Source organism: Phocoena phocoena, chromosome 15 (assembly GCF_963924675.1).
Source record: "Phocoena phocoena chromosome 15, mPhoPho1.1, whole genome shotgun sequence".
NCBI lineage: Eukaryota > Metazoa > Chordata > Mammalia > Artiodactyla > Phocoenidae > Phocoena > Phocoena phocoena.
The window spans coordinates 1,688,564-1,702,599 of NC_089233.1; the positions used below are offsets into that span (position 1 = coordinate 1,688,564).

At 55.0% G+C, this 14,036-nt stretch overlaps 1 protein-coding gene across 1 annotated transcript; it reads right to left on the reverse strand.

Annotated features, from left to right (window-relative positions):
• Positions 1 to 11,954: 11,954 nt before the first annotated feature.
• On the reverse strand, positions 11,955 to 13,543 carry GRIFIN (galectin-related inter-fiber protein). The gene is made up of 5 exons (XM_065893408.1): positions 13,525 to 13,543; positions 13,203 to 13,282; positions 12,947 to 13,106; positions 12,262 to 12,428; positions 11,955 to 12,116 (listed from the first exon to the last, which is right to left on the reverse strand). Exons 1-5 carry the CDS (start codon positions 13,534 to 13,536, stop codon positions 12,101 to 12,103), a joined length of 435 nt encoding a protein of 144 aa, XP_065749480.1. The 5' UTR covers positions 13,537 to 13,543; the 3' UTR covers positions 11,955 to 12,100.
• Between the last annotated feature and the right edge of the window lie 493 nt (positions 13,544 to 14,036).

A 14,036-nucleotide genomic window follows, 5' to 3' on the forward strand; every position in this document is an offset into this window, starting at 1 on the left:
TGGCACTGCATTCAGTTTGCAATATTCCTGGAATACATCCCACTTGGTCGTGGTGTATGACCCTTCTTACGTGGTACTGCATTCAGTTTGCAATATTCCTGGAATACATCCCACTTGGTCGTGGTGTATGACCCTTCTTACGTGGCACTGCATTCAGTTTGCAATATTTTGTTAAGGATTTTTGCATCGTGTCCATGAGGATGTCGGTCTGTAGTTTTCTTGTGATGCCTTTGCTTTGGTGTAGGATAATGCTGTCCTCATAGAATGAGCTGGAAAATGTTTCCTCCTTTATATTGTGAAAGATTTGGTTTTATTTCTTCTTTAAATGTTTGGTAGAATTTATCATTAAGGCCATCTGGGATGGACTTTTATTTGTGGGAAGATTTTAAGTTACTAATCCAATTTCCTTGCTACAGGTCTTTTCCAATTTTCAGTTTATTCTTGTCAGTTTTAAAATTTTTAGTCTTGATGAGAATCTGTCCATTTCATCTAAGTTGTTTATTTTGTTGTCATAAAGTTGTTCATAATATTCTCTGATAAGCCTGTATTTCTGTAGGATTGGTGGTATCTCCTCTTTTATTCCTGAATTTGATAGTTTATGTCTTCTGTCCTTTTTTTTGGTCAGTCCAGCTGGAGGTTTATTTTTTTAATTGATATTTTCAAAGAATCAATTTTGGCTTCATTGCTTTTCTTTTTTTTTTAGTTATTTTTAAAAATATTTATTTATTTATTTATTTATTTATGGCCGTGTCAGGTCTTAGTTGTGGCACGCGGGATCTTTCGTGTGGTGTGCGGGCTTCTCTCTAGTTGTGGTGTGCAGGCTCTCCAGTTGTGGCACATGGGCTTCTCTCTAGCTGTGGCGTGCGGGCTCAGTAGTTGCGGGGTGCAGGCTTAGTTGCCCCGCGGCACGTGGGATCTTAGCTCCTTAACCAGGGATCGAACCCGTGTCCCCTGCATTGGAAGGTGGATTCTCAACCAATGGACCACCAGGGAAGTCCCTTCATTGATTTTCTCTTCTGTTTTTCTGCTTTCTATCATTGATTTCTGCATTAGTCTTTATTATTTCCTTTCTTCTGCTTTCGCTTTGGGTTTAATTTACTCTTCTCTCTCCAGCTTTTAAGGTGTTTTCTGATCTAGGTGTTCAGAGCTATAATTTCCCTCTAAGCATTGCTTTAGTTGCAATGCTTGATATGCTGTGTTTTAATTTTCATTCGGTTTAAAATATTCCCTGTTTTCTCTAGCAATTTCTTCTTTGACTATGTTTTCTTGAAACATGTTGTTTATTTTCCAAATATTTGAGGATTTCCTAGATTGTTTTCTGTTGTTTTTTTCTAACTTAATTCTACTGTGGCTGTAGAATATGCTTTGTGTGTTTTCAGTCCTCTTAAGTATATTGAGACTTGATTTGTGGCCAAGCACATAGTCTATCCTGAGACTTTCAGGTGCACTTGGGAGAGATGTGCTTCTGCCATTGCTGGGTGGAGTGTCTGTACGTGTCAGGTCTAGTTGGCTGCCGTGTTGTTCAAGTCTTCTCTGCCCTTCTTGATTTTCTGACTAGTTGTTCTGTTGGTTATCAAGTGTAGGGTATTGAAATCTCCAACTGCATTGTTTAATTTTTTCCTTCTCGTTCTGTCAGTTTTTGCTTCATGAATTTTGAGGCTCTTGTGTTAGAGATGCATGCACTTTTAATTGCTATATTATTTTTTTTTTTTTACCAATTGCTATATTATTATGAAATGTCTCTAGTAGTATGTCTTATCTTAATGTCTATTTTGTCTGATATTAATACAGCCACCCCAGCTCTTTTATGGACAGATGTTTGCATGTGTACCTTTTTCTGTCCATTTTCTTTCATCTATTTGTGTCTGTGAATCTAAGGTTTAGAGAGTATAGCGTTGAATCTTGAGTAAAAAAATTTTTTTTGTAATACAGTCTGAAAACATCTGCCTTTTTAAAAAATTATTTATTTATTTATTTGGCTGAGCCAGGTCTTAGTTGCGGCATGTGGGACCTTTAGTTGCAGCATGTGGGACCTTTAGTTGCGGCATTTAGGATCTAGTTCCCTGACCAAGGATCGAACCCAGGCCCCCTGCATTGGGAGTGCAGAGTCTTAGCCACTGGACCACCAGGGAAGTCCCTGAAAGCATCTGCCTTTTGATTGGGGTGTTTAGACCCAAATTCACATTTAATGTAATTATTGACATATTTAGTATCTATCAACCTAATTCTCTGATTCTCCTACTCCAGTTGGGTGTACCAAATTCAGTTCGATCCTGACACGAACCACCTGGAGTCACAGACCCACGGGTGAAGTGGACTCCATCCCATGAGGCTGCCCCCACTTCAGACACCAGTTGCAAGCTCTGGGTCCCCAGCCTGCCCTCACTTCTGTCTGACTTAGCTACACGTTCAGAGGTTCCCACAACCCCTGTCTCAGTTTCAGTAATTCACGAGAATGACTCACAGTACTCGAAAAAGCACAACAGTGAGGATTACGGTTATACTACAGAGGCTGCAACTCAGGAACAGCCAGATGGAAGGATGCACAGGGCAACATACAGAAAGCGTGGGGATGGGGGTGCGGAGCTTCATGCCTTCTCTGGGTGCACCATCCTCCAGGCACATCGATGTGCTTGCCAGCCTGGAAGCTCCCAAACCCTGCTGTTTGGGCTTTTTAGAAAGTGTTCCATTACCTAGGCATGGTTGATTAAATCATTGGCCATCAGTGATTGAACTCAATCTGCGGCCCTTTTCCCCTCCCTGGAGGTTGTGGGGAGGCGGCTGAAAGTTCCAACCCTCTAGTCATGCGGTTGGTTCCTTGGGCGCCCAGCCCCCATCCTGGAGCTGTCCAGGGCACCGCCCCATCAAGATCCACCTCATTAGCATAACCTCAGATCTGGCCCCAGAGAGCTTATTATGAATAACAAAAGGCACTCTTAACACTCAGGAAATTCCGAGGGTTTTAGGAGCTCTGTGCCGGGAACCAGGGACACAAAACAAGTTTGTGTTTTAGTATTCTACAATTAGGTTTACATTTTTAATTTTGCTATTTATTTTCTATATTTTCCTGACGTTTTTCTTCTTCGGTTCCTCCCTTATTAACTTCTTTTATGTTAAATAAATATTCTTTTAGTGCACCACTTTAATTTCTCTGTTGATTTTTTTAAACTAGATGTTTAGTTATTTTCTTAGTGGTTGCCCTGGGGATCACATATGCATCTTATCAGCATCTCCTTCTGATTAATACGGACTTAATTCCATAAAACTTATAACTCCATCTTGCCCCATTTTTTTGTGCTATTATTGTCATATGTGTTACATCTATATAGGTCATAAGTACAGTGGTAAAATTATTTATTATATTAAAAATAGTGTTATACTTATTTAGTTATACAATCTTATGTCTTTTAAAGAAGTTAAGAAATCAAAATATATTTACATGGTCTTTTACCTTAATACACATGTTTACCATCCCAGGGCTTTTCACTTATTTCTATAGATTCAAGTTACCATCTTTTGTCATTTCTTCTCACCCTGAAGGACTTCTTTTAGTATTTATTGTAAGATAGGTCTGCTAGCAATGCTTTTCCTAAGGCTTTTTAAACCTAGAAATGTTTTTGACTGTTTTGCTGGATATCGGATTCTGGGTTGATTGCTTTTCCTTTCACCACTTTGAACGTGTCCTTCCACTGGCTCTCCTTGGTTCTGTTAAGCAGTGAGCCGTCATCCTGCCGTTGCTCCTGGATATGCAAGAGTTGTTCTTCCCTTGCTGCTTTCATATCTTTTTTAAAGATTTTTAAAAAACAGTTAGACATTGGATTTTATTTTTATTTTATTTTATTTTATTTTGTGGCCACACCGCACAGCATGTGGCATCTTAGTTCCCTGACCAGGGACCCAACCCGTGCCCCCTGCAGTAGAAGCTCAGTCTTAACCACTGGACCGCCAGGGAACTCCCTGCTTTCCTATTTTTCTCTTTGTGTTTGATTTAACCTTGTGGCCACCACATTATGGCCGGTGCAAGCAGTAGACCCGTCCTCGCATCCTTCGTTCAAGACCCAAGTCCTGGCGGACATCGCCAAATGGCCCATCCTTGGCCGATCCAAGGGATGAAGAGGGGTCCAGCCAGAAGACCCTCCAGATACCTTCAGCCTCTGAGGTGGGATCTTCTGCACCCTGAGACCACATTGCGCAGGGGAGGGACAAGTCTCCAAAGTGAAGTTGCTGTGTGTTTGGAAAGGGACAAGCGAAGCTTTGTCCCTTCCCGCTGCACGGGCAGGAGTTAAGGAAGGTGACAACTTATAGAGAAGATTTGTGCCCAGGTATAGAATTGGTAGAAGGACATTTAGGCAGAGTGGTCAGTGGGAGCAAAAGCTTGGAGACTTGAGGATGTGCGAGCAGCGTGGACTCTGTCCGCCGGGGAACAGGAACTGGTGAAGCCGCCGGCGTTGGCTTGGATGTGTTCGTGGTCCAAGTCACAGTAATACTGTCAGTTTGCTGACGCTCCCTTGCAAAGCCGGGACACCCCGCTCATTGTCTGACTGCCTCAAGCCCTGACTCAGAGCCTCAGCCAAGGCCGGCCCTGACTCCGCAGTGCCCTTCTTCTCCAGGCCTCCCCACCTACCAAAGCCAGGGCCTGCTCACCGCCGCGGGGCTGCTGAGAGGCGGCAGCGTGGGAAAGCACTTGTCATTGTGCCAGCCCTGGCCCTTGCATGCTCGCCACACTCTGACTCCCAAACAATGCCAGCCTCTGAGCAGGGCCATGGGTGGGCCGTAACCATGGCGAGGGCCCTGCCAGGCAGCAGAGCCAACTGCCCGTCCAGGGTCAGCCGGGCCTGGGCCCTGGTTACCGCTTTGTCCCGCAGGCTGGAACTGGTCCCGGCTAGCAGGCTCTGAATGGCTGGCTGTCAGGGAGGGCAATGCTTACTGCAAGGAATGAAGCTCTTGGCTGGAGAGAGGGTTGGGCTTGAGGTGAGGGTAGCTGAGCTGCCTCCAGGGTCCTGAGACCACAGCCAGGTTCAGGTGGGAGCACGGCCGGGTCACCGTGCTACGGGCAGTGCCTTCCCACAGGCCCCAGGAACACCTCCACCCCTCCCCCGCCGCCACCCTCTGCGCTGCCCCCTCCACAGGCGCAGAGCCTGGTGCCCCCGGAAGGAGGCTGCCCCCTTCTCCAAATTCCGGGATGTGCCGGGCAGCTGGCCAGAGTACGCAGGGTCCCCTCCAGCCTTCCCCTGGGCGCCTTCACAGCCTGGATGCGTCACGGCCACTGGCTCTGCCCGCTTCCCACTACCTGCCTGTCGCAGTGGCTCCCCTCTCCGCCTGGCAGGAACTGGGCATGAGTGTGTGGTCAGAGTCACCCTCCCCAAACTGTGTTTACAAAACCCACATTTGCAAACTCGAGGCCTCATTTTTAAAAAAGGAGTAAGGAGAAAAGCAATACAAATAGCACTGAATATATATATATATATTTTTTTTTTTTTTCCCCAACCACGCCCACACAAATATCTAAAAGACTCGGGGACCAGATTGCCTGGGTTCAAATCCCAGCTCTGCCAAGGACATGCTGTGTGACCTCAGGCCAATGTCTTCCCCTCTCTGTGTCTGAGATCCCTCATCTATAAAAATCAACAACGGGACCAATCTCATAGGGCTCTTGTGAAGATAAGAGGGGTCAACCTCTAAGCGTTTAGAAAGAACGTCTGCTCTGCTGAGTCCCTGGAGGCCTGGCCCCATGACCCAACCTGCACAGTTCTCATACTTTTCATGGGCGAGCCCCCTCTCAGCAAGGTGAGCCCCCGGAGCTGGGATTCCTTTAACCCCTGAAATCATCGCTGAGACCCCAAGTGGGAAGGGACAGTGAACAGAGAGGGAATGAGTGTGGGGGATTGGGAGTGTGGCCCAGACTCTGGAGGAAAGCTGCCCCTCCCCCAGGGAACAGGATGTAACTGTCAGAGGTGCTACCCACCCCCCCAAGCTGGGAATGGGACCCTGCCCCACTGGAGGGGCCTCAGAGGAGGGGGGAGGGAGGGCCTCAGGGGGAGGGTTGGGGGGGTGGCCCTTGTCTGTCCCAGTTTATCTGCTCCCAGCTGTTTTCTCCTCTACCTGGAGCCGTCTCAGCCCCCCACCCAGGTGCTCTGGCCTGCTTTGCCCGTCCTGGGGAGGAGTGCTGGGACCCAGGCCCGGCCGGAGGGCCAGGGAGGTCTGGGGAGGGGACTTTCCTCCCATCTGGTCTCCCTACCCACGGGCACCGAAAATGGGGCTGGGGGGTGAGGGCTGCAGCGCAGTGACGCCAGCAGGACCCCCATCTGCAAAACAGAGGCAGTGACCCTCACCCAAAACCTGAGCCACGACCCAGACGGGAGGCTGACCCCCTTCTCCGTAGGACCCCACTGCCATGGGCCTCCCATGGGGACAAGCCACGCCCCCAGGACTTGCCGGGCTACCTGCCAGAGTGGACTCTCCCAGGGTCAGGCACCCACACCAGCACCTGCTCAACCTCCCACAGGAGAACCAGTGGACCCAGAAGACAGGGCTGTGGGGTCAATGCCCACTTGAGGAGCCCCACCTCCTACGAGTCAGCTGACGTCCATGAGACGCCCTTCAAGGAAGGGCTGCTGCTCATGGGGCTGGGGTGGGGGCTTGACCTTGCCTGGGACCCTCACCCAGGGGGCTGGAGCCGAGGGCCTCTTGGTGCTGAAAAGACAGCTCCAGCCCACGGGGTGGGGAGGCAGTAAGCTCGGGAGGGACACGCCTCTTACCCAAGGCTGTGATACACGGGGACTGGGGGGGTCGGGCCCCAGCCAGCGGGGGGAGGGGAGCTGGGACAAGCAACAGGTCTGACCACAGCCTCCCACTAGTGTTAATACCTTGCCCTGCTTCGCCACTCTCCACGGGCCAAGTGTCCTCTGCCCAGCAGCCCTGGGGCCCCCACAGGCATACAGGGATGGGTGGTTACCCCATTTTGCAGAAGGCAAAACTGAGGCTTCAATAGAGAAGAGCCCTAAACAAGTAGTGAACTTTAGTTAAGGATGTTCGTGCTGAAGTATCCGGGGTGAAGGGCTGATGTCACCCCTTACTTTGAAATGTATGCGAATCCAGGACGGATCCATATGCGATAGAGCCATGGAACAAAACGTTAACTGTTGATTCCAGATAGTGGGGACTTGGGTGTTCGCCGAAAATTATTTCAACTTTTCCACGCGTTTGAAAATTTTCACGACAAAATGTTGGGGGGAATTAAAAATGAATATTTAAGGTGGGTGCTCCAGCCTACTCCAGCCCAGCAGGTCCCGGTCACCTGCAACCAGGTTTCCCAAGTCCCTCCAGAGACGGTCAGTGCGTGTTGAGGGTCTACATAGCGATACTTTCTGTTTCACTGATGTAGCAGACCTTGCCGCATATGGGCTGCTCCCCTCACTGCTGCAGCCAGCAACCCTGTGGGACACTCACACTGTAGGCGAGTCCCTGCGTGGGACCTCTGGCCACAGAGGCCTGCAGGGCCCCCAGTGACAGGCCGCACCCACACCACTGGGAACTACGAGTCACTTCCCTCCTCCTGGGAGCTGCCTTGGGGGTCCAAGGTTTGCCACTCAAGCTCGGCTTCTGCCCTAAGCAGAGAGGAACCGCACTAAGGGTGTCACTGTAGCCCCCTAAGCATATTGCCCTGGTGGCCCCCAGCCCTCCTGGGTCAGGCTGAGACACACTTGGAGCTCAGTGTCGGCCTCTCCCGGCAGCCCCTGTGCTCGTGGTGGCCATAAAGGAGCCGTGGCAGCCATTCCTCAGCCAGAGGCAGGAGTCAGGTGAGCTGAGGTACAGGAGTTCTGGGGTGTGGTGTGGGAGGAGCCCTCAGCTGTGCCAGGCCAGGCTGGAGACGTCCACGGACCCTGGCAGGGAGCAGCTCCGGCCCGACCCTGTTCTCCTCCATGGGAGGGCCAGGGGTCACACCGACCGTGTCCTGCTGCACTTGGCAGGCCCCACCCACTATGCAGAATTGGAAACTGAGGCTCAGGGAAATTGTAATTTTCTCAAGTCCATCATTCAGCCCAGGACCAGGGCCTGGGTTCTGCAGTCGGTAGGACAGGGAGGGCCTGGCCAGACCTGATTCTCCGTGTCTCAGCATCTGGCCTCGGGCCCAGGCTCTCATTCTGCAGGAACTCAAACCTTGAGCCCAGGAATGCAGACCCCACCTGTCCCAGCCCTGGAAGTGGGTCTCTGCAACCTGCAGCTGGGGTTGAGGCAAACCCATGCCTGGCGCCCTCTGCTGGTCTGTGTGTTCCTCACGGGGTGGAGAGGCCTTAAGAATGTGCGGAGGGAGGGCAGGAAGGCAGCTCCCCGCCCAAGGTGACCTGTAACCCCGTCCTGACGGAACGAGACAGGGCAAAAGTGTTGAACTAGTCACCCCCAGGGCAGCTCGGAGGTTGATACGTTGTTTAGTATACATAGTGGCCAGTATTTAGAAACAGAGGTTATCGGACAGCAACTTAACTTCAGGTTTTTTTTAAATCAGAATATCTGCCCACTCCGGACCCACGTTTTCCTGTGGACCCACGTTTTCCTGTGCGTAATTGGAAGGAGCTGAACACAATGGGGTAAGTCCTTTCCCATTAGCCACAGGCCCCACCAGTCCCTATTGCCCTATCTGCCTCATTTAGTCACATGGCCCCATGGGCATTTGAACTCTTTCCTTGACCATCAGAGAGCCTGGCTCCTTTGGCCAGTCGGTGGTGTTGGAAGCCTGTAGACCTAACTCTCCAAGGCCCAAGCCTTCTCACCAAGGCAGCTGTGACTCCTCAGACAGGCCCAGCCCAGTGGATCTGCCCCTCATACACACTACCCAGAGAACTGAGGGGAGGACAGGTCCTCTGAGAGATTTTATTTGGCTTGCCAGGGGCAGGGGCTGCCTGGGTTCACCCCTTACAGCTCCTTTTGCTGGAACACAGCACCCTGATGATGTCCTTGGATCTCTGTAGGGTGTCAAGGAATGTGTGGGCTCCTTCCGAGGGGCTTCTGCCATGGCACAGGGGAGGGACGGGAATGCATGGGGGGAGGAGGAGAATTTGCTTCCAGTCAGCAGGGAAATGGGCTACTATGGTAGGTAGTGAGCTGCCTGTCCCTAGAAGGGTTCGAGCAGGGTGTGGTTCCATTAATTTAATAGATATTTATTCGTGCCTCCAGTGTGCCAGGCTCTGTTCCAGGCATCAGAAATCCAATGGTGAGCACATAGGCCAGCTGGCCCACATCCAGGAGCTGACTGTCCGGCTGGCAAACCTGTGAGCAGGTAGATCTGTGAACCATAATTTGCTGCTTGGGAACAAATGCAACAGCGATGGAGAATAAATTCAGCCAGATGCTAGAGGTCCCTCTGCGGAGGCAGCATCTAGAAGAGAGGCCTGTGTAATGAGAAGGAGCCGGCCAGGCTGAGCGCTGGGGAAGAGTGTCCGGGGGAGATGCCAGTGCAAAGGCCCTGGGGCAGAGACGGCTCAGTGTGTTCCAGGATTGGAAGGAGGCGGACAAACGGGGAGAGCTGGAGCCGGAGGTGCGAGGCCTTCGGGCGTGGAGGGGCGGGGTTGGGTTTGTTCTCATCTCCCAAGTGTGGGGACCACCTTAAACAAGACGGGAGCCTGCAGTAGAGGCCTTATCGGTCCACAGCCCCTGTTGGGAGGGCCATCGCTAACTTGTTCAAGGCTCTAAGTGGTTTTGTCCACGTCAATCATTCATTTATTCACTTACTTGTTCAGCAAACATTTCCAGAGCTAGATGTGCTCTGGAGCAGCTGGGGCCGGGGGCCTGGAGTGAGACCTGGTCCCCGACTTCCAGAAGAGGCAGTGTGATGAGGGCAGGAAGGAGGTAGAGGGAAGCAGAGGTCAAGGAGGGCTTCCCAGAGGAGGCGTCCTCTGAGCCGAGGGAGGAGCCGATGGTTCTGTCCAAGGGGCTGTGGTGCTGAGACGCGGCACAGTTACAGATGGGCACCTCCACTGTGTGCTGAGAGCAGTGAGGTCACGGAAGGGTTACCACGTGGCGCGTAGCCCCTGCCGCAGGACCTTCTGAGACCGTAGCTGCCTGCACCCCATTTCGTAGCTGGGGAGACCGAGGCTCAAGGACGCAGTGGGCCTGCAGCCCCTGAGGTCTGAGTTGTCCCACAGAAGGGCTGATTCGAAGCTGACTCAGCTCAGGGCCGACGTCGAGGGACGGGGTGTGTGTGTGTGCGTGTGCACGCGCGCTTGAAGCCTGTCAGATATTTGAGCTCCATCCCTCATCTGCTGAGCAGCCCTAGGCAAGTCACTTACCCTCTCTAAGCCTGTTTCACATCTGTAAAAGGAGCGTGGCTCTCCATACCTGGCCAAGTGCTTGCGAGATGGTGCTGACCCGGCCCTCAGGTGGAGCCCAGCAAAATTCGGAGTCAGTGTGTCTGCCTCTGAGCCCAGGCTGTCCGCAGGCTCAGCAGCAGCCGCCCCAAACTGAAGAAGCTAAAACCTGGCATGTTCTGTCCTTCCCCCCCTCCCACCTTACATTGCTGTTGGGGAGGCAGAGTTTCACCGGGAGGGGAGCCTTTTGTCTGCAGGGAGACCGGGCCCAGAGAGGGTGAGTAGCCAGCTCGGGTCGCAAAGCAGGGGGCCTGCACCACGAGCGGGGAAGCCCCATCGGTGGGCTCGGCGTCCCCAGGGGCAGGAGAAGCCTCGCCCCTTCCCTGCCAACCCAGTCCTTCCCAGGGCCTGGTTGGCTACCCATCCACCAGCCCACCAGCCCCCAGCCCCTCCCGGTTGACACAAAAGGCCAGGCCTCCTGCAGGAGGGGGCGGGAAGGGGCTCCTGGGCCAGCTGGGCCACGGACACAGACGGGGAAGTGAGCGGAGACAGGAAGGAAGCTGCACTGCTGGAGTCTGGGGCCACCATTGTCTCACCTGGGGGCGGGGGCACCGCCGTCTCCCCTCTACCCTGCTCAGCTGCCGCCCACCCTGGATGGTTCCTCAGCTCCAGAGGGCACTGGGTCGCTGGGCCCTCCCCTCCGTGGGCCCCACCCTGCTGCTGACTTCTTCCCCGACCCAGCCTCAGTTTCCCCAGTTGTAAAGCTTAGAGGGCAAGATGCTTGGGGCAGATGTGTGTCCTGCCAGGAATCCCACGGCAGGTGATGTCATGACGAGTGCCAGCCACTTCTCTAGCGCTTCTCCTGAGTCAGCTCCTGGAGCCTCACGGTTCCCGATGGCTTGAGGGCTCTCTTTGTGCCCAGAAGTTCAGGAACTTGGCCAAGGTCGCACATCGGGGCAGCAGAGCTGCAACTCAGATCGAGACAGCCGGTTCTACACCCCACCCTTCTGTCTGTGATACCACTGACCTGCGACTTTTCTTTAAATAATTCACTTGTAAAGGGTGAACACCGGCTAAGCCTCATCCTAAACTGTGACATCACCATTTTAATTGAGATGGACAGAGAGATGGTTGGGTGAGCTGGGCTCGGAAGCCAGGGGCCGGGGGACTCGCAGCTGTGCTCACTGTCCAGGGCTCCCTCCTCCCCCACCACACGTACAGAAGTGGGCAGGGACAGGAATTGCAGGAGGGACCCTTCCGTGTACCCTACGGGAAGTAGGGCAAAGAGGAAGCTTTGGGACCTCTCAGTAGACTGCCCTGGGCTGGGGGCTGAGGGCGGAGCCGGAGGGTGTGAGTGTCCTGGGTGAAGACCGGCTGGGACCTTCTGGCCTGTGGCCAGGAGCCCTCCCCTCCTCGGATCTCATCACCACTCCCCACCCCCAGATAGGGGCCTCCCCACAAGCCTGTGTCCATCCCAGCACCCCCCACCCCAGACCCTCAGTGTCCTGGGGGTGAGGTAAGGGGCTGGACCACCACCAGGACGTAGGTCTCAGGGACCCCTGACCCCTAGCCCAGGGGAGGGTGTCCAGGGCTGCTTCGAATGGCCCCACCCCACCCCAGCCCATCCCCCTCTCCAAGTAGCCAAGCTCCTGCAGCCTGCTTAAATTTTATTGAAGGTGGAGCTGGAGTGGGGCGCCCAGAACCACAGGGCCCTCCCCCCAGCTTCCCCAGCGTGGGTTTCACTGGACGTGGGATGGCCAATGGCCAAGGCTCGATCCTGGGACTTCAGACACAGCTCAGTAGCCCACATCCCTGCAAGCATCCAAGACATCCGCCTCAGCTCCAGCCCCACCCCTGCACAGACTCAGCAGATGGGGACAGGGCAAGCCCACAGCCCCCTCCCAGGCGAATGGGGCCCCGGGATAAAGATGCTCTGTGGGCGGGGCGGGAACATTACTCCCAGCTCAGGCCTCTCCTGGCCAGCTCCACCTGGGCCAGGCGGTGGTCGCTCAGCACCTGCACCCGGGTGATGGCGGCCAGCGGCCTGTGGCGGTGGGAGAACTGCAGCACCTTGTGCTCCTGGGCGTGGACGTGGAAGTGCTCCGCATCCGAGCTGACCTCCATCTGCGGACGGGAGGCCAGTGACCCACGGCCCGCTGGGCCTGCGACCTGCTCCTGCACTGAGCTCCAAGAGCTCTGAGTCCAGGAAGCATAGCCGGGGGCCCAGGGTTCCCTGAGCACGTGGAACCGCCGTCATGCAGGCCCGCCCCATGGGAGTTCTGAACCCCCAGCTGGGAGTCCCTCCCTCTCTCCTCAGAGGGGTGGCTGGCGGCCAGGGGGTGGGCACCCTGTTGCACCCCCCAGAGCCAGCAGTGAGACTCCCGCACTGGCCCTTTTACCCGTAAGCATCTCTAATAAGCCCCCTCCCCCAGGGGCTCCCGGTGGGGACAGCAGTGCTGCTGGAAGCCAGGGGTACAGGGAGCCCTAGATGCTACACAGCATCCTTCCCACAAAGCAGCAGGTGGCCCTGATGTGTCCACAGGCACCCCCACCTCCGCCTCCCTGCCCCTCCCCCTAGGGCCTCGCCCACCCCACCCCATGGGTTCCCCTGCCTCCCAAGGGCCTCGCCCCACTCCCGTCACCTCAAAGGGCTCCCCGAGCACCAGCGGGAAGACATTGGACACCTCCTCCTTGCCCCAGTGGCCGCCCTGGAAGGTGTTGGCCACGATGGTGGCGCTGGAGAACCGGGGCTTGATGTGGAAGACGATGTCCCCTGTCTCCGACAGGAAGTTGATCTCAAACCTGGGGGCGTCGTGAGGTTCGTGAGGGCAGCGAACGGCTGGGCAGTCGCCCACCCAAGGCCAAGGAGGGGACCCTGGGGAGGGCGCTGTCCCTTACTTGTCCTCTCCAGAGTCAGAGTGTCCCTGGACTAGCAGGTTCCAGCCCGGGGCCAGGCCCCCTGCATAGAAGGCTTCAAACTGCAGGCAGAAGAGGGGACAGAGGGCCCTGTGTCTGTGGCATCCTCCCCCTCCGGTACTCCACTTGTCCAGGTGTCCCCCAAAGTGCACGCACTTTGCCCGGACCCCGGCCCTCTGAGCAGCATTCCCTCTCAGCCTGGGGGTCTCGTGGGAGGGCAGCTCTGTGGGGGAGGAGCACAGCTGACTGGGGGACCCTCCCCGCTGGCCCTGCTCCCTTCTCCCCAAGTCCAGGTCTCACCCACCTGCAGTGTCATCTCTCCAGCTTCTGCCCGGAGCAGCGCGGGCCTGGGGATATAGGCGGGCCGGGCTGGGCGGGGGCTCGGGAGCCGCACCCCAGGGGTGGCTGGTGAGGTCACTGTGCCTTTCCCTGCCCCCACCTCTCCCTCCGTCCTCAGCCTCTCGCCCTCCCCCACCAGCAGGTCCTCCATTCAAGCTCCAGGGACAGGGCGGGCCCCCTCCCCACCCCCATCGCCTCGGGGCCTGTCTGCCTCTCGAAGTCCACCTCGCTTCTTAGGATCCTTCAGGCACCTGGGAAAGCAGCTTCTCCCCCATTTTTGTGGGAAGGGCGTGGCTGAGGCAGCCCCCCCACCCCGCCTCCAGGATCTCAGGGACCCACACCCTCCCATGTGGTCAAGCGAGGAGGGGCCGGGGAGGATGCCTACCAGGCCTGCCCGGGCTTCGGGGCCGTCAGACCACCTGGTGTCTCCAGCCTGTGCCCCCGGCCCAGCGCAGCCCAGCCTCCCCCTGCTGCCCT